Source organism: Lissotriton helveticus, chromosome 7 (genome assembly GCF_964261635.1).
Source record: "Lissotriton helveticus chromosome 7, aLisHel1.1, whole genome shotgun sequence".
Lineage (NCBI taxonomy): Eukaryota > Metazoa > Chordata > Amphibia > Caudata > Salamandridae > Lissotriton > Lissotriton helveticus.
The window spans coordinates 1,807,241,005-1,807,262,944 of NC_136068.1; the positions used below are offsets into that span (position 1 = coordinate 1,807,241,005).

Genomic DNA, 21,940 nt, shown 5'->3' on the forward strand with positions numbered 1-21,940 from the left:
AAACGCAATTACCTACCTGTTTTGAGTTAAGCCCCCAGTGTTGGCCCTAGGAGACTAGTGCTGGGTTACAAAAGTAACGCGATCGTACTTTACCTGTAACCTGAATCACTACGAAAAGTTTCAAAGTGTGAACTTTTAAAACAGCTATATATTCAGGAAAAGTCATCATTGTAACTAAAACGTTTTTTGCTTATCTGGTTTCAGCTTAGACCCCGGGACTGAATCGAAGATCTAGTCCTGGACTGGGACCCGAAGTCCAGTGCCCAAAGACCCTCCTCGACGAACCAGCCGACGCCTGCAGACTCAGAACCAGGGGCCACCCCAACCGCGACCAGCCAAGGGTAAGCTTTTCCGACACCCAAAGACACCCCTGCACCCGGTGCCCTACAGCCCCCTGTGCCTCCCTTTGGGGTACCTACCTGTGCTCCAACATCCCAACTTACCACTCAAAGTGCTGGTCGCCCCTGGAGAGGCACCGTCCCCGAGCCTGCAGCCTTTGTTCCTTTTTCAAGATCCTCATTGGATAACATTGAGTGCCCGACGGTTCAAAAGCACCCTGCATCCAGCCGCCCGAGTTCTGCTGGCTGTGACCTCTTTGCCCTATCCTACTTCCCCCCTTGCCCAGAGCAAGTGACCAGGAGCCCAACTCCCAGAGCCGCGTGGCCTGCTAGCCAGCAGCCACCAACCGAAGGCCCCATTTCCCTCATTTGATCAAATTGGGCCTACCTACCTCTGCACCCGGCCGCACCTGCGCCGCTGGGACTGAACTAACTGTACTCACCAGACCCTGGGGGACCCCTAAGTCTATGCCCAGAACCCTAACTTCACCAACCAAGTACTCACCTGGAAACCGGTAATTCACTTACCTGCCATTGGATAACATTGACCCATGTTTGACTCGAACATTTTCTAAATGGGAAGTTTTGAAAACTGAAAATATTCCTATAAAACAGCCAAAGTCCGAATTCGAAAATACTCACTTGTGATCATGAGAGAAGCCAGTACTGTACCTTTCAGCCCAGTACTGAACCACAAAAGTAATCCCTAACGGGGTAACTAGTAACCTGTATTTTCTCCATAGGAACCCATTGTCTGCTATTCTATGAAATTTCTTCTAAGTGTCTACTTTTCAAAACTGCAAATATTCTTTAAAAATCATACGACATACTGAAACGCAATTACCTACCTGTTTTGAGTTAAGCCCCCAGTGTTGGCCCTAGGAGACTAGTGCTGGGTTACAAAAGTAACGCGATCGTACTTTACCTGTAACCTGAATCACTACGAAAAGTTTCAAAGTGTGAACTTTTAAAACAGCTATATATTCAGGAAAAGTCATCATTGTAACTAAAACGTTTTTTGCTTATCTGGTTTCAGCTTAGACCCCGGGACTGAATCGAAGATCTAGTCCTGGAACTACCAAAGTAATCCATAAAGTAATCAACTGTATTTTCCTGTGAAAACTCATTGAGCTCAATGCTAGAGTGTGTTTCAAAACTGTACTGCTATTAGCTAACCTGTGACTATTGCGTGTACAAACTTATTGCTCCTCTGCAAAGTATTTAACTGAGAGTACTCGTATCTCGAAAAGTATATTTTTATAACTGTTGGTTCTAAAAATGAAACTATATCTAAAGATATAATAACAATTGGCCTGGAGTTCAGTTCTTGAGTGTGTGAAACCTTTTGCTGACTGAGTGTGTACAACAAATGCTTTACACTGTCCTCTGGTACTGCCTTACTGCTCGACCAAGCTACCACTTTGGAGAGTAAGGTCATTTCTGACTTTAACCTCTGTTAAACCTTTGGGGTTTGTGGACTCTATACACACTGTACTGCCTTATTGTCCAGTATATATAGAGGCACCTTCTCTCACCAACCATCCTTGGTTGCTTAGCCCACTGCAGAATCACAGAACCCCGGGTGAAGTCCGCTACAATGATGCCCATGGGAGGACACGTTGTGTGGTAGAGCGTGCTTTCGATCTCCTGAAGTCATGTTTCCCTGTCTGGACAATACCGGAGGTGCACTGATGTACTCGCCCAAGAAGGTGTGTCAGATTGTAGTTGCATGCTGCATGCTCAACAACCTGGCTTTGCGCAAGGAGATCTCCCTGCTCTTGGATGCTGATGAGCAGCCAAGCCCCCGCTTGCTAACCAACCCATGTCCAGTGACGAGGATAGTGGAGAGGAGGAAGGTGTTGACCTGCGTCAACAACTGATTAACCGCTACTTCACTTGAAGGTGAGTGACAATGTACAACGGAGCCATTGTCTGCTGATGTCGTTGTTGATGTAAAGGTGTATGTGAGCTTTATGACTGTTGTTGACTCAGTGTTGGGTGCCAATGTTCCTGGGACAGATACAGGATGTTCAGGTCGGTACTGTTGCTCGTTGTAATTTGTGCAGATTGGAGTACCCTGATGACAAGTGTTGTGTGATGGCTGTGATGCCACCACATGACTAGTGAATATTGTTATGTTGTGTTTTCCTGGGTCCCTTCAGCCTCTCCTTTCCCACGAACAATTTGTACTCCAGGTACATTGTAATCATGGTGAAGACTGCACATCCTGTAATAGACATGGAGCAGACACAACGATGTGTGTGGAAGGAGTGTTTATTTTAAATGGGTACATGTGACAGGGGAGTGAATATTTACGAAAAGGTGAATAGTGTAGCAATGAGCTGTTAGTGATGGTAGATGAGACAATCGAGTAGTCACCACATTAATGTGGTGACCCAGTCGAACAGACGAATGTCATAAACAAGGCAGTGTGGGGAAGGACAGTCAACAAAGTCAATGCAATGGTGAAGAGGGTTACCATCATGGCTGGCACCTTGACTTGTCTGGCGTTTGGCAGGTGCTTTGCCACGGGTTCCTCCCTCGGATTTCTTTGGACGGCCCCTTCATCATTTTGTAGGGGGGTATCTGCTGCGGGCCAGTGGGGTCTGAGGAGCCCCCCCTCTCTGTTCCCACAGGGAAGATGTGGAACTGTCATCCTGTGGGACAAGGGAGGGAAGTGGAGGTGTTGGTTGTGCCATAGGCCTGTCCCTGAGAACCGCCGCTAACTGGCCAAAGAGGTCCACATTTGGCCCATGCGGGTGTTGCTGGTCCTCAGCAGCAGGCGGAGCTCACATGAGTCTTCCTCAGCCTGGCCTGTTCATCCCTGGGCCCGTTCATATACCCAAGGACTCTGTTGATGTTGTCCAAGGCTTGGTCCCAGTGTCCTGTTGGCTTTGACTCCCCCTTGCCCTCCCACCTGCCCTGCTGTCACGGACCTGTTGCCTCACCACTGTAGGCACCCACCTCTTCTCCAGGCAGCACTGGTGGTGGTGATGGTGGTGGTGTAGGCCGCACACGTCGTTCCAGCAGGGTTAAGCGTAGTTGTTGTTGGTGCTGCTCAGGTGGTGGGGGGACAGTGGGGTCTTGGGACATGTTGTGCCCTGGAATACCAGATGGGCTGTATTCAAGCTCAGTGTCCTCAAAATCCATGGAGTCCTCATTCGAGAGTCCATGTTCCAGGGGTGCAGATTAGCCCTGCAGGTTGATGTTGTCTTCTGCAGTCGGTTGTTGGTCACCTGTGGGACAGAGGAGAAATAGTCATTGACGTATACCCCTAAAGCTTTGTGGTCGGCGTATCTAATTTACTGGTTACGCAACACACAGTTAACTATTTCACACATTGTATGTCTGCACAGTGATGTGCATCATGACATGATTTGGAGGTACATACAATAAATTTCCATGGTGCAACATGTCGATGAATACCAGGCCCCAATTGCAGATTCTGTGATTACGAGGAATTGTTGTCATCTGACAACTGGCGGCAATAAAACTTGATGTGAGGCGTCTTTGCTGATTACTCTGCCTGGCAGGCGTTACATTTGCGCATGTACTAGGCATGGTCATCTCATGCGTACCTTTGTCATGACGTGGGCTTTGATTTATTGGTTCAACAGACCATGCTTGGTTTGTTTTTATATGGTCCTTCGAGCTCAGCCCCCCTGTAACTTACAGATAGCATTCAGTGCTGTGCATGTTTGTGCCCTGATTTGCTTTGAGATGGGATTTGTTGAGTCCCACTTCTGTTTCTGTGACAGTTATATACACATAGCTGTCTGCACACTGTAAGTGGCAATTGTATCTGTGTAAATTTTGGTGGGCAGTGAGGGCTGGTGGTGTCATTTGTCTCCATGCTTGTAGAGAGGAATGGTGGGGTGCTTCTAGGTGGGAGGGAGTGCTCCAATCCCGCTCAGGGGTGGGACAGGGGGCCTGGTGGGAGTTTTAGTGCTGGCTGCCTGTGCACATACAACCCTGGAAATGTATATGGCTAACTTTGGGGTGAATCAGATGGGGTAAATGTTACGTTTGTGAGACCTATGTTGGGTATGATGGTGCAGATGAATGGCATTAGGCCTAGGAGGTGTAGCTTTGGAGTTATGTAAGACAGTACATGGCAGTGTAATGGTAGACATTTGTATGTCCTTACCTGCCTGCACTTCCCCGTCTATTCCTGTGAGATTCTCTGGTTGCAGTATGGTAAGCACCTTCTCCTCCCATGCAGTGAATGTTTTTGGTGGGATGGGAGGCCCACCGCCAGTCCTCTGAGCCAGCTCATGGTGCTTGTCCCTCTTTTGTTTCACAACTCTCTGCAGGTCATGCCACTGCTTTATGATTTCATTTCTGGAGCGCGGGGTGTTCCCTACTTCATTTACCTTGTCGACTATTCTTGCCCATATTTGTGCTCTTGTGACTAATGGTGTCTCTTGGACCAGGTGACCAAAAACGTGTGGTTCTACTCTGATTATATCATCTATCATGACTTACAATTCACTCTCTGTGAATTTGGGCATTTTCCGTGGTACCATGGTGTATGATGTGCTAATGTGTTGAGGTGCAGTTGTGAGGGTGATGAGGGTGGTGGAGGTAAGGTGCGTGTGTGTGTTGTTGTGCTTGTGAGATGTGTGGTATTTTGCCTATCCAATGTGCTGCAGGGTTTGGTTCCCTCAGTGCTGGAGTAGTGCAAAGGGTTCTGGTTAGGGAAGGGGCTAGTTTTATACTCAGCTATGTGGGTGTGTCAAAATGGAGTATTGCTGTCAGGTGTGTTGTGTTGGTTGTCCTGGGATTTGTATTTTTGAAATTTCCATGGGGGTGTGTCATTGGGATGTGTTAGGTATTTTGGGGGGCAGGGCTAGTTTGCTGAGTGCACTTGGTGGCCTTGTGTGTTTTTTTGGATGACTGCCATATTTGTCACGGAGTGTCCGTGGCAATGGCTATGTAACAGCCCTTTAGCCGGCTCTCCCATTCATAACTGTTTGCGACCCCGGCGGTCGGAAACGTCAGGCTGTCACAGGGGGGAATCCTAATTTCCGTGCTGTCTCTCCGCTGGCATGGCGGCAGTGTGGTGTGGTTCCACCACAAATTCAACTGCCGTGGACGGATTTCCACCTGCTCTGCTCACTACAGGTGGTCTTTGATGGCCTCGTTCCACCACGGTCAGATTTTTGTTGGCAGTTGATCCTAATCAAACTGCCGGTTTTGCAGCGGGACCGGCAGGTGGATGATTCCCGTTACCATGGCGGTCAGGGTGGTCGTGAATCACCCCAACCGCAATCCTACCAGACCCCATAGTATCTTGAACCAAACCCATTGACAAGGGAGTCCCACAGGGTTTCGGGTTGAGTCCCACTCTTTTTGATATATATGCAGCACCACTTAAAAAAGTGATACAATCATAAGGATTTGATTTTATCACATATGCAGATCAATCAATCAATCAGAGGAATTGTATGCATGCTACTCACCTGAGAGGGAATGAAAGTGCTGGGGGGAAGATGGGGTCCCAAGTTCCGGTCTTGAGAGCCTTCCTGAAGGTGTTCGGGGAGGGGGCATTTCTGATGTTGATCAGGAGCTCCTTCCAGGTATTGGCCACAATGTAGGAGAAGGCTCTTCCCCCTGATCTGGCTCTGTGGATGTGTGGGGTTTTGGCAAGGGCGAGGTTGGTGGATCAGAGGTTTCTTTTGGGTACATAGAAGGTGATACTCTCATTGAGGTATTGGGGTCCGGTGTTATGGAGGCATTAGTAGGCGTGGGGAGTATCTTGAAGGTGACTCTCTTCTCGATGTGGAGCCAGTGGAGATTCTGTAGGTGTTGGCTGATGTGCTTGTGTCGAGAGATGCCGAGGTCGAGTCTGGAAGCTGTGTTCTGTGTTCTGTATAATCTGGAGCTTGCAGAGTTGATACTTGTTGATGCTAGCGTAGAGGGTCTTTCCATAGTCAAGTCGGAAGGTTATAAGTGCATGGGTTACTGTCTTCCTTGCCTCGGGCGATCCATTTGAAGGTCTTACGGAGGATGCAGAGGGTGTTGAAGCAGCTCAAAGTGACAGCGTTGACCTGTCGCTTAATGGTGAGGGAGGATTGAAGTATGATGCTGAGGTTTCTAGTGTGGTTTGTGGGGGTCCATGGGGTCGGAGTGCTGCCGAGGGCAGTGGGCCACCAGGTGTTGTTCCGAGGACAAGGACTTCTGTTTCCTCTGAGTTGAGCTTCAGGTAGCTTATCCATGATGTGACGTCCTGCATTCCTTTCTGGAAGTTGAGTCTGGTGGTGGTGGGGTCCTTGGTGAGAGACAGGATGAGTTGGGTGGCATCGGCGTAGGATACTATACTGAGGCCGTGCTATCTGACGATGGTGGCGAGGGGGGGCATGTTGATGATTTAAAAGGGTGTGGATGATTTCCATGGGTTTGGATAGGAAAGGTGGCAGTCTGATCCTTTGGCTTCTGCAGGTGAGGAATGAGTTGATCCAGTCGAGAGTGGTTCCTTGAATGCTGGCATCGGGTAGTCTAGTGGCGAGTGTGCAGTGGGAGTCAGTGTTGAATGCTGCTGGCAGGTCGAGTAGGATCAGGGCCGTGGTGTGGCCTTGGTGGAGGAGGGTGCGGATGTCGTCTGTGGCAGCGAGTAGGGCGGTCACTGTGCTGTCGTTGCTGCGGAATCCTGATTGGCAGTGGTCACAGATAGAGTTGTCTTCAATGAACCTTGTTAGTTCAGCGTTGATGGTTTCCCCAGGGACTTTCACCTGGAAGGGGAGGAGCAAGATGGGCTGGTAGTTTTGAGGTCCTTGGGGTCTGCTGAGGGTTTCTTGGGCAGGGGTCTGACTTCTGTGCATTTCCAGTGATCGGGGAAAGTACTGGTCTGGAAGGTGGCATTGATGGTGCATCATAATTCTGGCATGCTCTATGGTAGATGTGTGGTGAGCATGGGTCCATGAGGGCCCCCGAGTGGATGTCTTTCAAGGTCGAGGTGGTCTCCTCAGTTGTGACTGATGTTCAGGAGGAGATGGTGGGTTGGCTGGCATTGCCAAAGGGCTGCGTGGTTTCAGAGTCAGGTATTTGGTCGTTGATGTTGTCGTAGAGGTTTTGATCTTCAGGTGGAAGTAGGATCAGAGCTTGTGGCAGAGGTCCTGGGAGGGGGTGATCTCCATTGCATTCCTGGATGACACTGAAGAGTTCCTTGGAGTTGCTGGAGTTGGCGAGGATTTTGTTGTGGATGAAGTTTCTTTGGTTGGTTCTGAAGCATTGGTGGTATTCTGTCAAGGGGTTAGTAGGTGGTGTGGTTTACAAGCATCTTGCTGTTTCTCCAGTTCTTTTTGAGGCGTCTGCATGTGCGTCTGGAGGTCAGTGGTGAACCAGGTGGCCTTCCTGGGGTGATGTCTGCTGGAGTTGCGAAGCGGGGCAAGCTTGTCTGCGCAGTTGGAAATCCAACTGTTAAATTCCCTGACTGCAAGATTGGCGTCAGTTGCGGCGGTGGGGGTGCCGCATTTGAGGGTGGAGTTGAGCTGCTCCTCAGTGACTCTGCTCCAGTTCCTTCGCTGAGGGTGCAGAGGAGGTTTGGGCGACTTGGATTTGATGACGAGAAAGTGTACGCAGTGGTGGTCCGAGCATGGGGTTGCGTGGTGTGGCTGAAGTGGATGCGGTTTCCTCCTGCGAAAATGGGGTCCAGGGTTTGCCTTGCCTAGTAGGTTGGCGTGTTGATGATTTGTTTCAGTCTGATCTTGGCAAGCCCATCCAGGAGGGTTGTGGAGTTCGGGTCACTGAGGTTTTCGACGTGGAAGTTCAGGTCTCCGATGAGTATGTAGTTCATGGAAGCAATGGTGCGGGGTGCAATGAGATCAGTGATGGTGTCGGCAAAGAGGGCCCCGGGGCCAGGTGGTCTGTAGGCGAGGGTGCAGTGGATTGTGAAGTTGGGGATGGTCTGGACCTGGAAGTGAGGTGTTCAATGGCGGGGAAGGTGTCGCTCGAGGTGGAGAGCCAGAGGGAGTTTTTGTGTGCGATGGTGAGTCCTCCTCCCGGATGGTTGGGGCCATCTGTCCACTGGCTCTTGTATCCGTGTGGGATGGCTAGGGCGATGTAAGGGGCGGTGGAGGCATTGGTCTAGGTCTCTGTAAAGAAGGCGGAGTCGGGTGAGAGGGTGTCCAGGAGGTTCCAGATCTCTATGATGTTTCTGTGCATGCAGCGCATGTTGAGAAGGATGCATCTCAGGTTGTCAGCGGTGTTGGCGGCAGTGGCGGTGGTGAAGGTCTGGCGGCAGTGGCGGCAGGAGAACTGGCCATGGGTGGTGTTCGGCGTGGACTGCTGGCAATTGTTGTTTCTTTCAGGATTGAGTGCGAGGAGGGCGGCTGAGTCGTAGCGGTGGATTGTCGGAAATCCAGGGCTCTGGTGCTGGTCGTTGGTGGGTCGTGGACGAGCGCAGACGGTATTGCCCTTGGCACTCCTTCGGTTTTGACCCAAAAGTGTGCCAATTGGTATTGGTTACAGAGTGTCTTCTTCAGAATGAAAGAACACAGGGACAGCCCGAAGGAATGGTAATAGGAACCTCAACTGTCTTCTAAGAATGATAAACTGTAAGTTTGAATTCGTAGACAGAATGAATCTTGCTAGGTCCTGAAGTAAAGGAGTAGTGGCCAAGACTGTGATGGAATCACATCATTGGCTGCATGGTTGACAACTCTCCCAGCGCCACTCCAGCATTGAGATGCTCTTGCCAACAATCCTGACCCTATTATCTCTGCTCCACATCAAAAGAAAATGCAAATCCGTAGCAGTTCAGAGATTTATGTACTAAGGGATGGATGTTATCTGAATGATAATTTTTAAACCAGCAACACATCACTGTATATATCTTGTTCATAACCAGCACTTTTTTGCACCTTGTCACTCCAGCGCTTGCGCCGTTTTATTTGTTACTTATGACAGCCTCTTAGTGTCATCTATACACTATAAAATGTAAAAAAAGAAAAAAAATGAATCTTTTGTTTCAATACATTCCTTTCATTTATTCAAAATTGGTGTATTCCTTTGTTTTCTATCCTTTTGCCAGTTGATTGTAATGACACAAATGTTTGAATAAGTGTTAATTCTTTCTATTATTTATCAGTTAAGAAAAGCAATTCTGTACCCGACAGAACCAATAGTTCTCCATATCTTCACACCTGGGTTCTGAGGGACACTGGGTTACCCCATAATACTAGATGTTTTATTGAAAATGTCCAGAAGTTACATTTTTAAGCGAGGTCATTTCAGGAGTGGTTGTAGAATTCCTTAAAGAAGTATTTTTAAAAGGTTTTTGTTATCTCCTGAGTTTAATGCTATCCATGCCCAGCCTGTAGAATATTACTGTGATGACATGTTATAAAATGTTAGGAGTCAAATCGTCACAGTTGACTGGGCTGAGCTGCCTTCTAGCTGCTCCTGGTGGATGTCTATTGTACCATCACTTCTGTAATCTCTTATCTTTTAAGGATTTTGCTTTTGGTTTATAGTCCTCCCAAACATCACATTTATATGAATTTGTTTTCATGAATTTGCTATAATATCCCGCATAGAGGGCGTTTCCGTAGTCGAGTCTGCTGCTGACGAGGGCCTGGGTGACTGTCTTTCTTGTATCTGTCAGGATCCATCTGTAGATCTTGCGGAGCATGTGGAGGGTGGAGGGTGTTGAAGCAGGAGGAGGAGATGGTGTTGACTTGCTTGGTCATTGAGAGCGTTGAGTCAAGGATTATTCCCAGGTTGCGTGCGTGGTCGGTGGGGGTTCAGGGCGGCCCTCAGTGCCATTGGCCACCAGGAGTCGTCCCTGGCTGACGGGTTGGAGCCAAGGATGACGACCTCCGTCTTGTCCGTGTTCAGCTTCAGATGGCTGATCTTCATCCAGTCGGCTACGGCCTTCATTCCTTCATGGATGTTGGCTTTGGCAGTGATGGGTTTCTTGGTGAGGGAGAGGATCAGTTGAGTGTCATCGGCGTAGGAGATTATGTTGAGCTTGTGCTGTCGGGCCACGTGTGCATGAGGGGCCATGTAAATGTTAAACAGGGTTGGGCTGAGGGAAGATTCTTGGGGTGCACCGCAGATGATCTCTGAGGCTTCAGAACGGAACGGGGGAGGCGGACGCTCTGGGTTCTGCTGGAGAGGAAGGAGGTGGTCCATTCCAGAGCCTTGTCTCGGATCCCTGTGGTCTGGAGGCATGCACGTAGTGTGCGGTGGCAGACGGTGTCGAAGGCGGCGGAGAGGTCTAGGAGGATGAGTGCTGCAGTCTCCCTGTTGTCTAGCAGGTTCCTGATGTCGTCGGTGGTGGCGATCAGGGCCGGACTGGCTACCAGGCACTTGTATCTGCTGCCGAGCAGGGGGATGCTTTCGTTGATAGGGACCTGTGTGTGCAAAACGAAATTCGTTTTGCTTTTTTTTTTCAAAGCGCACGCAGGTCCCCATCAACAAAATACCCCCATACCACGGAGAAATCATCCCCCTGCTCGGCAGCACACACAACTGCCCGGTAGCCAGTCCGGCCCTGGCGGCGATGAGTGTGGTCTCGGTGCTGTGGTTGCTGCGGAACCCTGACTGGGAAGGGTTCAGGATTCTGTTCTCTTCGAGGTATTGGGTTAGCTGTCTGTTAACGATTTTCTCAATGACCTTGGCCGGGAAGGGGAGCAGAGAGATGGGTCGGAAGTTCTTGAGGTCTCTTGGGTCTGCTTTGGGTCTTTTGAGTAGGGCGTTGATCTCGGCGATTTTCCAGCTCTCTGGGAAGGTCGCGGTCTCAAGGGAGAGATTGATGATGTTGCGAAGGTGGGGTGCGACGGAGCTGCTTGCTTTGTTGAAAACGTGGTGCGGGAATGCGTCTGATGGAGAGCCGGAGTTGATTGTGCTCATGGTCTTGTGTGCTGAATGGCTGTCCGGAGTTTGTTCACTGTGCCATTTCTTCTCTAGTTTCTGGCAGGCTTACTTGAAATCTAGGAGTTCTGCGGTGAACCGGCTGGCCCTCTTGCTGGTGTCTCTGTGGGGGGGTTTCAGCGGGGCAAGGGTCTTGGTGCAGTCCTCGATCCAGCGTCTGAGGTTGTGGGCAGCGACGTTGGTGTTGGAGGGTTTGATAGGTAGTCTGAGAGCGAGGTTTGCATGTAGTTGGTCTTCTGTAATTTTGCTCCAGGGAGGCGGGGGATCTGTTGGGTGCAGTGGTGTGTGGTGGGTTTCTGGAAGGTGAAGTGGATGCAGCAGTGGTCGGCAGTTAGGGGGGCGTAGCCGCAGGGGATGCAGCGGCAGGGGCAGTGAGGGGCGATGAAGGAAACAGAAGGCAAAAGGGAACAATAATTGAGGGGGGACGAGTGTCACAGAGGGCAGAACGGTCACAAAAAGGGCAAAAAGTTCACAAAAGTACAGGGGGAAACGAGTGGCACAGAAGGCGAAATGTCACAAGAAGGGCAAAAAGGTCACAGAAAAACGGGGGGAAATGAGTGGCACAGAAGGCAAAAGGTCACAAGAAAGGGCAGAAAGGTCACAAAAAACGGGGGAAACGAGTGGCACAGAAGGCAGAAAGGTCACAGAAATGCAGGGGCAGCTAAGCAACAGAAGGCAAAAACGGGCAGAGAGATATGGGGGCTGCGAGGCGAGCAGAAGGAAAAACCAGGCAGAGAGACACAGGGGCAGTGAGGGGAGCAGAATTTAAACCAGGCAGAGAGACACAGGGCAGCAAGGGGAACAGAGGGAGAGAACGGGCACAAACCACGTACAGGCAGCGGGGGAGACAGACAACAGCAGTCACAGACACAACAATGAAAATACAGTAACTACATCGGGAGCAATGAAAGACAATACAGGCAATACAATGGAGGATGAGCAAACCTACGGCCTACCACTGGCCACCAGGGATGAGGCGCAGGAGGTAGCCTGCGGGTGGAGGAGGGCCTCAAACTTCCTCAGCAGCGGCAGCTGGGTAAGGGAGGCACAGGCAGTGCTGTGTGGAGGGGGTCAAGGGTCGCAGCGGCCGGCCTATATGGGGAGGTGGGAGGTCGGAGCAGCTGGGAGGCGGGAAGTGGGGGCAGCGAATGGGAAGTCAGGGGGCGGGGCCACAGGGGACGCAGCGGCGAGGGGCGACGAAGGAAAAGGAAGGCAAAAAGGCACACCAATTGAGGGGGAAACGAGTGGCACAGAAGGCAGAAAGGTCACAAAAAGGGCAGAAAGGTCACAAAAAAAGGGGGAAAACGAGTGGCACAGAGGCACAAAGGTCCCAATAAAGGGCAGAAAGGTCAGAAAAAAGGGGGGGAAACGAGTGGCACATAGGGCAGAAAGGTTTCAAGAAAGGGCAGAAAGGTCACATAAAACGGGGAGAAACGAGTGGCACAGAGGCACAAAGGTTCCAGGAAAGGGCAGAAAGGTCAGAAAAAACTGGGGGAAACAAGTGGCACAGAGGCACGAAGGTGACAAGAAAGAGCAGAAAGGTCAGAAAAAACGGGGGGAAACAAGTGGCACAGAGGGCAGAAAGGTCCCAAGAAAAGGCAGAAAGGTCACAAAAAAACGGGGGGAAACGAGTGGCACAGAGGCACAAAGGTCCCAAGAAAGGGCAGAAAAGGTCACAAAAAATGGGGGGAAACGAGTGCCACAGAGGCACAAAGATCACAAAAAACGGGGGGAAATGAGTGGCACAGGGGGCAGAAAGGTCCCAAGAAAGGGCAGAACAGTCACGAAAAAAGGGGGGAAACGAGTTGCACAGAGGGCAGAAAGGTCCCAAGAAAGGGCAGATAGGTCACAAAAAACGGGGAGAAACGAGTGGCACAGAAGCACAAAGGTCACAAGAAAGGGAACAGAAGACGTGTGGTAAAAGTGAATAATGGAGGGGGAAGGTAGATAGAAATGGTAGATATTTATTTGGCCCTGTCATGAATTCCTTGAAGTCCAGATCTGGTCACAAAACACATGAACAGAGAAATTACTGCTTTTGTTTAGGGTTTCATCTTTTATCTATTGTATGTTAATGTAACCAGGGGTTGAGTGTGAGGCGCAGTGGCAGAGTGAGGAAATTACTGGAGTATTAAAATGGGTTTGGTGTATACATTTCTTTTCCTATAGGTGTATGAATGTTTGTTTTATTTTTTAAACTTTTTTCTTCCAATCATAGTTTCTTTCAATAAAGTGTTTTTAAATGCTTGTGAGTAATTTTCATGTACCTTGCTGGACTATGTTCATTTTTGCAAAATGGCAAAGCCATGCAGTATCTAGTATGTAGTTGCTTGTGCTTACTGCACAGGCTCGTGGAACCTTGGCATTGTCATACAAAAGTTCCAAGTGGCATGTGATTTAAATCTGGGGCAGGTGGTTTCTACCTTTGTGCCACCAGTAGCTCATCTTCATGTATGCTGAAACAAACCAATTTTGTAACATACATTTGGTCTTCTTCTTTGAACCACGACAATGTTCCTCCTGTAGCAGGGGTTGGAGAGCAATGTTTCTCACACCAGGATGCTTACATTGTGAGGGTGGAGGCGGGCATTAGAACCCCTTGTGCGACAGCTTATGTGCTGCCCAAGATATTCACATGTGACTGTTAGGGGGGTCTGTGTGTTCAGTACGACAGCGGGCGTTGGTGTCAGTGTAGGCAAAGGTGAGTACCGCTGCCCTTGTTGGGAGCTGCTTTTGGATGGTGAAGTTGAGGTGTGGGTACTCCCAGCACCTTGGTACCGCCTTAAAACTGAGGTTCTTCTTTTCGGTGCCGACGTTAGCTTCTGGAGTCCTAAATGGTGGCCTCATGATATGGGAGCCCCACCCATTCCAGCAACGAAAGTAAAGAACCTAGGCGTTCTTATTGACAGCCAGCTTTCTTTTAAACCACAGGTCAATGCTTTAACATCTTCCATCCACTGGAGTATGAAAACCATTAGGAAAGTTCTCCCTTTTTTATCAGACAGTAGCAGGAAAACGGTGGTGACAGCACTTGTGCTGTCCCGCCTTGATTACTGCAACAGTCTTTTTTTTGCAAGCCCAGCAAGGGCTACTCAATAAACTACAGACGCTGCAAAATGCAGCTGTTCGATTAATTACTGGCCCGCCCAAGTTTGCACCGGTGGCACAGGAACTGAGAAAATTGCACTGGCTCCTGGTAGCAAGCGGATTATGTTTAAATCGTTGTGTATGGTGTACAAGGCAGTGAATGGACTGGGTCCATCCTTTCTTCAACAACACTTTCAACGATACACGCCAAGTAGACAGCTAACGTCGGCAAATAAAGCGCTAGTCAAGACCTGTCGGATCAGGAAAGCACGATGGGGAGGCCGTAGTTTCATCTCTGGAGCCTCAACCATCTGGAATAAACTGCCCCTGGCCGTGAAACAAAGCACTACTCTGATGGCCTTCAGGAAAAACATTAAAACATGGCTTTTCGGCCTTTAGAAATCAACGGTCATCTTAGGGAAGACCACATTATTTCAGCGCCAGGACACCGCTCGGTAACCGCGCGCTTTATAAATGGTATAAATAAATAAAATAAATAAAATGATTGGCATCATGGTAGGTGTGGGGACATCGTGAGGGCCACACTGGTGCAATCAGGAATGTTACAGATGTTTTACTTGCTCCGTATGTATGTCAACGTATTTATCCTCCACTTCCCATTTTACTTTTTCTCTTCTCATTCTTCTCCATGGACATGAGTGATGTCCTGTATCCATCGTTGTTTTATTTATGCTTGCATCTACAGGCAATGATAAATATTTCTTCTGTAATTGGCGGATAAAACCGTTCTGTTCTGTGTGTTTCTCGATGCTGCTTTTGCACTGGCACTATGTGAATGTACGGTGGGGTGGGTTTACTTCTCCTGTTTTCTGGGAATTGTTTGTAAAGGCACTTTTATATACGAAAATGTATATGACTATTGTAGAAGGTTCTGCAACTGAGAAAATGTTTAATGTTAAAACATCGGTCAAAATTATAAAATATTTTAATAACCATTTTTTAATTTAAACACAGATGCATTTAAAAATATATATATATATATATATATATACAAAATATGTAATCATTTGCTTTTACGTAATGAATTAATACAAGCATTTCACTACAGCTGGAAATATTTTTAAATAACCCACCATTTTGCCCCAGAGAGACTTGAGCCGGAGCTGATGCGCATGTTTCATGCAATGTAAAAAACACACACAAGCAAATGGAAAGCATGTGGTGGGGTGCAGACAGTGGTGAAGCAAGAGGGATCGGTCCATCATGGGCAGCACGAGTTCTTGAGTTTTGGGGCAGCAGACCCCCTTGCCTCCCTCCCCCCTCCCCCTCACTCTTACCTGCATCCTTCGCGGGGCGGCAGACGCAGGGACCATCCCCACCCCTCCTTCTCATCTGCGGCTGTCTTAGGGCGGCAAAAGCCCCGACCACCACGGGCGGCAAATGGTCTAGCTGTGCCACTCGGTGCGGACAGACCCCCAGGGCTGGCCATTGCCACAGCCATGCTGTTCACAGCCTGGAAGCTGTGTGCAGTTGAGGATGGGCACCAGCCACAGTGGGATCGATGCAAGTGTTAGTCACTGGTGAGACCTTGTGGCCAGTCTCTGTTGCCCACGGGTGAAGGCTCACCACAAAAGGGGTTGAAGATTATGTAACTTATCAAAACAAAACTATTAAATTCACTGAAAAAAAAACAGTTAAAAAGTGAATATGGTTCTAGTTCAAACTTGTTAAACCAGCGAAATTTGCTGTCTATAAGCCGTGCCAGCAGCCATGGTGCCATCTCGAACACACTTTTGTTTGTTTCTGTACCTTTACCAGATTGGAGTGCACGACTCCCGCTGGTGGATGAAAAATTGGACCCCTGTCTGAAGAGCCACATACCACATGGATAACTGATGAACCCTGCAAGAAGTGAAAGCATGCATCAGGGCGCACCACAATGTCTGGAAGGCAAACCTGATAGGGAAGATGCTAACAATCTCACAATATTTATTTATGTCCCTGAAGAAGAGCTCAACCTAAATACTCTTGTCCCATACACAAGAAGGTCGAACTGTGTTGGTACACCACGGGGAACATCCTTTTCAACGCGGATGTTACCCCGCAGTGCTTTTACGACGCGTCCTTTACAACGGAAGTCGTAACCATGACTTGCGCTGGAGGGTGCTAAAGGATAAAGAATAGTATATTTACTATTCCAACACCTTCCCTACTATCCACGGGGACTGGTGTTAGAATAGTAAATTATACTATTCACTATTCACACCCAACAACGAAGTCGTTGTAACGACTTGCGTTGTTAAAGACGCGTTGTAAAGGCACGCGTTGAAACGGTACGCGTCGTACCGTCATACATCCGTACACCACGTATATCCTACTGAGCATTGAGATTTCATTAGGTAACATCCTGATCATGGAGAAATGGAATTAAAACATTGACACTGCAATACTACGTATTTAAAAATGCATACCCCTCTTCTGAGACCATATGGACAGCTACTAAATATCCACATGATGTATATATATATATATATATATATATATATATATATATATATATATATATATATATATATATACATATATATATATATATATTAAGCTCCATGGGGTTGTCCAAGTAGCGGGTAGCACCTAAGCCTGCGTGCGTCTTCCCCAATGCGTTAGTTGGTATGGGCAGTTGTGTGTTTGAAACAGGCCCGACGAGTTTCGGAAATTTATTTTCCTCATCAGGGGCCAGCAGTAAAGTGCACGACGTCTACCATCTCCCTATATGAAAACACACATTGTGCTTGTGGGAGATGTAGTCCATATATCCTGGATGGATGCACTTTCAAATTACTGCTCGTTCCAAAGGTTCTACCATGAGCCCCAAACATTGTGTGCTACTCAAAGGTGGACAACCTTGGAGCGACTATATGTATATACTTATTTACAACAAGGGGTGGTGATGGACAGAGTCTCTGAATTAAGCAGAGTACTCTCACCCAGTCAAGAGATCAGGGCTAGATCCAACACCGTTTTTTAGCTCATTGCACCATCCCAGTTTCAGAACCTGGCTGTATGCAAATTAGTCTGTCCCTGGCCCAGTGCATCATGGGAACAGGGCAGACCAGACTACAAAAGCCAATTCTTACACTGGGAAGGAAACAAGCTTCCGGGGACCGGTTTCTGGCATTTCAGCCGTCTTCGGCCCGGCTTGCTTGAATCCTGATGGTGCAATGAGCAAGGGACTCACATCTGAGTATACCCTTCCACGCTTAGGGTGGACAAAATTATTTACAACAAGGGGTGGTGATGGACAGAGTCTCTGAATTAAGCAGAGTACTCTCACTCAGTCAAGAGATCAGGGCTAGATCCAAAAAACGTTTTTTAGCTCATTGCACCATCCCAGTTTCAGAACCTGGCTGTATGCAAATTAGTCTGTCCCTGGCCCAGTGCATCATGGGAACAGGGCAGACCAGACTACAAAAGCCAATTCTTACACTGGGAAGGAAACAAGCTTCCGGGGACCGGTTTCTGGCATTTCAGCCGTCTTCGTCCCGGCTTGCTTGAATCCTGATGGTGCAATGAGCAAGGGACTCACATCTGAGTATACCCTTCCACGCTTAGGGTGGACAAAATTATTTACAACAAGGGGTGGTGATGGACAGAGTCTCTGAATTAAGCAGAGTACTCTCACCCAGTCAAGAGATCAGGGCTAGATCAAACACCGTTTTTTAGCTCATTGCACCATCCCAGTTTCAGAACCTGGCTGTATGCAAATTAGTCTGTCCCTGGCCCAGTGCATCATGGGAACAGGGCAGACCAGACTACAAAAGCCAATTCTTACACTGGGAAGGAAACAAGCTTCCGGGGACTGGTTTCTGGCATTTCAGCCGTCTTCGGCCCGGCTTGCTTGAATCCTGATGGTGCAATGAGCAAGGGACTCACATCTGAGTATACCCTTCCACGCTTAGGGTGGACAAAATTATTTACAACAAGGGGTGGTGATGGACAGAGTCTCTGAATTAAGCAGAGTACTCTCACCCAGTCAAGAGATCAGGGCTTGATCCATCACCGTTATTTAGCTCACTGCCCCATCCCAGCTCAGAACCTGGCTGTATGCAAATTAGTCTGTCCCTGGCCCAGTGCATCATGGGAACAGGGCAGACCAGACTACAAAAGCCAATTCTTACACTGGGAAGGAAACAAGCTTCCGGGGACCGGTTTCTGGCATTTCAGCCGTCTTCGGCCCGGCTTGCTTGAATCCTGATGTTGCAATGAGCAAGGGACTCACATCTGAGTATACCCTTCCACGCATAGGGTGGACAAAATTATTTACAACAAGGGGTGGTGATGGACAGAGTCTCTGAATTAAGCAGAGTACTCTCACCCTTTTCTGAATCGTTTTTGGCCACTATAGGTGTGGCAGGGTATACTCAGACATGAGTCCCTTGCTCACTGCTCCATCAGGATTCAAGCAAGCCGGGCCGACGAGGCTGAAATGCCAGAAACCGGTCCCCGGTAGCTTGTATCCTTTCTGGTGAAGAATTGGCTTGGTAGTTTGGTCTGCCCTGTTCCCATGATGCACTGGGCCAGGGACAGACTAATTTGCATAGAGCCAGGTTCTGAGCTGGGATGGGGCAGTGAGCTAAATAACGGTGATGGATCAAGCCCTGATCTTTGGACTGGGTAAGAGTGGTCTGCTTAATTCAGACACTCTGTTCATCACCACCCCCTTTTCTGAATCGTTTTTGGCCACAATAGGTGTGGCAGGGTATACTCAGACATGAGTCCCTTGCTCACTGCTCCATCAGGATTCAAGCAAGCCGGGCCGACGAGGCTGAAATGCCAGAAACCGGTCCCCGGTAGCTTGTATCCTTTCTGGTGAAGAATTGGCTTGGTAGTTTGGTCTGCCCTGTTCCCATGATGCACTGGGCCAGGGACAGCCTAATTTGCATATAGCCAGGTTCTGAGCTGGGATGGGGCAGTGAGCTAAATAACGGTGATGGATCAAGCCCTGATCTTTGGACTGGGTAAGAGTGGTCTGCTTAATTCAGACACTCTGTTCATCACCACCCCCTTTTCTGAATCGTTTTTGGCCACTATAGGTGTGGCAGGGTATACTCAGACATGAGTCCCTTGCTCACTGCTCCATCAGGATTCAAGCAAGCCGGGCCGACGAGGCTGAAATGCCAGAAACCGGTCCCCGGTAGCTTGTATCCTTTCTGGTGAAGAATTGGCTTGGTAGTTTGGTCTGCCCTGTTCCCATGATGCACTGGGCCAGGGACAGACTAATTTGCATATAGCCAGGTTCTGAGCTGGGATGGGGCAGTGAGCTAAATAACGGTGATGGATCAAGCCCTGATCTTTGGACTGGGTAAGAGTGGTCTGCTTAATTCAGACACTCTGTTCATCACCACCCCCTTTTCTGAATCGTTTTTGGCCACTATAGGTGTGGCAGGGTATACTCAGACATGAGTCCCTTGCTCACTGCTCCATCAGGATTCAAGCAAGCCGGGCCGACGAGGCTGAAATGCCAGAAACCGGTCCCCGGTAGCTTGTATCCTTTCTGGTGAAGAATTGGCTTGGTAGTTTGGTCTGCCCTGTTCCCATGATGCACTGGGCCAGGGACAGACTAATTTGCATATAGCCAGGTTCTGAGCTGGGATGGGGCAGTGAGCTAAATACCGGTGATGGATCAAGCCCTGATCTTTGGACTGGGTAAGAGTGGTCTGCTTAATTCAGACACTCTGTTCATCACCACCCCCTTTTCTGAATCGTATATGTATATACTAGCAGCCCATCCCGACCTTGTCCGGGAGCAATCAGGCTTCCCCGACCCCCGCCCACCCCGACATTGTCCGGCAGCCCGGGACCCCGCCCGCCCGACATTGTCCAGCAGCCAGGGATCCCCGCCCGCCCCGTCACCCGCCTGCCCCGACATTGTCCGTGGGTCCCCCGGAGCCTTACCTCAGCTGCCACTCCTCCCCCGCGCTCCTCAGTTCACCGCTCCGCCGCTCCTCGCCGCTCGTCACCGCTCCTCCCGCCTGTCCGCCGGTCCTCACCGCCTGTCCGCCGCTCGTCACCGCTCCTCCTCCGCGCCATGTCCACCGCTCCTGGACGCCGATCCTCCCCGCGCTCCTGATGTCAGCACGCAGGTCGCGGCCGGCGCTACTTCGAAGGGACAACTTTTTTTTTTAAGGTACATTTTTTAAATAACGCATATTTTTATAGTTTATATAGCCTATGTCCATCTGCAAACCCTGACAATTACAATGATGTATCGGGTGTGTGGATTGGCGCTGTGGTTTCCGAGTTTACCCGCCTCAAAGGTTCAAAGTTCTTGCTTTATAATAGTAGTATAGATATATATATATATATATATATATATATATATATATTCACTGAGAAAACCATAGGTTATAGACCATATATAGTTAGGAATTAGCATTTACAAAACCTTATTTTACTCACACAAAACCATTGAAATTCACATATATAGTTAGTTGCACTAACTATATATCGCGCACCCGCAATCCACTGCTGATCATGTCACATATTACATCATTCATGACATGGTCAGTGACATCACTGATGACATCACTGATGACATCTCAAATGACATCACTGATGACATCTCAAATGACATCACCGATGACATCACTGATGACATCTCAAATGACATCACTGATGACATCACTGATGACATCACTGATGACATCACTGGTGACATCTCAAATGACATCACTGATGACATCACTGATGACATCACTGATGACATCTCAAATGACATCACTGATGACATCTCATTTGACATTACTGATCACATCACTGATGACATCATTCATGTGATAATACGATGAACCTCTTCAGACTCTAATATAACCTTAGATACACTCAGTGTAAACAGCCACTCACAGACTGTCACTCATCCATGGAGTTACTCACACACCTAGTCAGTCATGCAAAGAATCAATCACACCTCCATTTCCTCAACTATACAGTTATACACACCTTACTTATTCAAACATATACTAACACATATTTACTCTCTTATACAATCCCTGATACAAGTTCACAATGATCCATACAGCCACTCACACATTCACTGGCTCTTATGCACAGTTATTTATATATGTCAACTCTCACATGTACTGTGTTTTACATATGTACTTACTTTGACATGTAGCACTGAGATATCCATTCACTCACCAATACACTCATGCACACAGTCAACCGCCCATACAGCTGTTTCCACATGCACTTTTGAACCCATACATCTAGTGAATCAACTGCTCACACATCTATGCACAGAGTCATACACCTCCCAGCCACCCACACACACACTCAGTCTCCCATACAAATACTTGGGCAACCAATCAATAACCCATATAGTTACTCATATAGCTACTGATCAACACATGCAGCAGTTTACAGAACAACAGACATAATGATGCACAAATTAGGACAGTTTAGTCACTAACCCATGCACTCAGTGAGACACATTTAATCACTCACTCATACAGTCAGTCATGCACCTACTAAATCCTTCATCCAGACACTTATACATCCACTCATTCTTCAATATGTAAGACATATTTTAACTTTACAGAAACATACAGTCACTGGATGTTGTCATCAGTGATGTCATCAGTGATGTCATTTGAGATGTCATCAGTGATGTCATCAGTGAT

General features: G+C 48.4%; 1 protein-coding gene across 3 annotated transcripts in view; it reads right to left on the minus strand.

Moving 5' to 3' along the window:
* Window positions 1–21,940, minus strand: part of LOC144770793 (uncharacterized) — a 315,531-nt gene that overhangs the window by 20,291 nt on the left and 273,300 nt on the right. For all 3 annotated transcript variants that reach the window (XM_078655551.1, XM_078655550.1, XM_078655552.1), the window contains one exon: window positions 3,275–3,574. In XM_078655551.1, coding sequence (XP_078511677.1) covers window positions 3,275–3,488 — 214 coding nt within the window. In that variant the 5' untranslated portion in view covers window positions 3,489–3,574. The remainder of the gene's footprint in view (window positions 1–3,274; window positions 3,575–21,940) is intronic.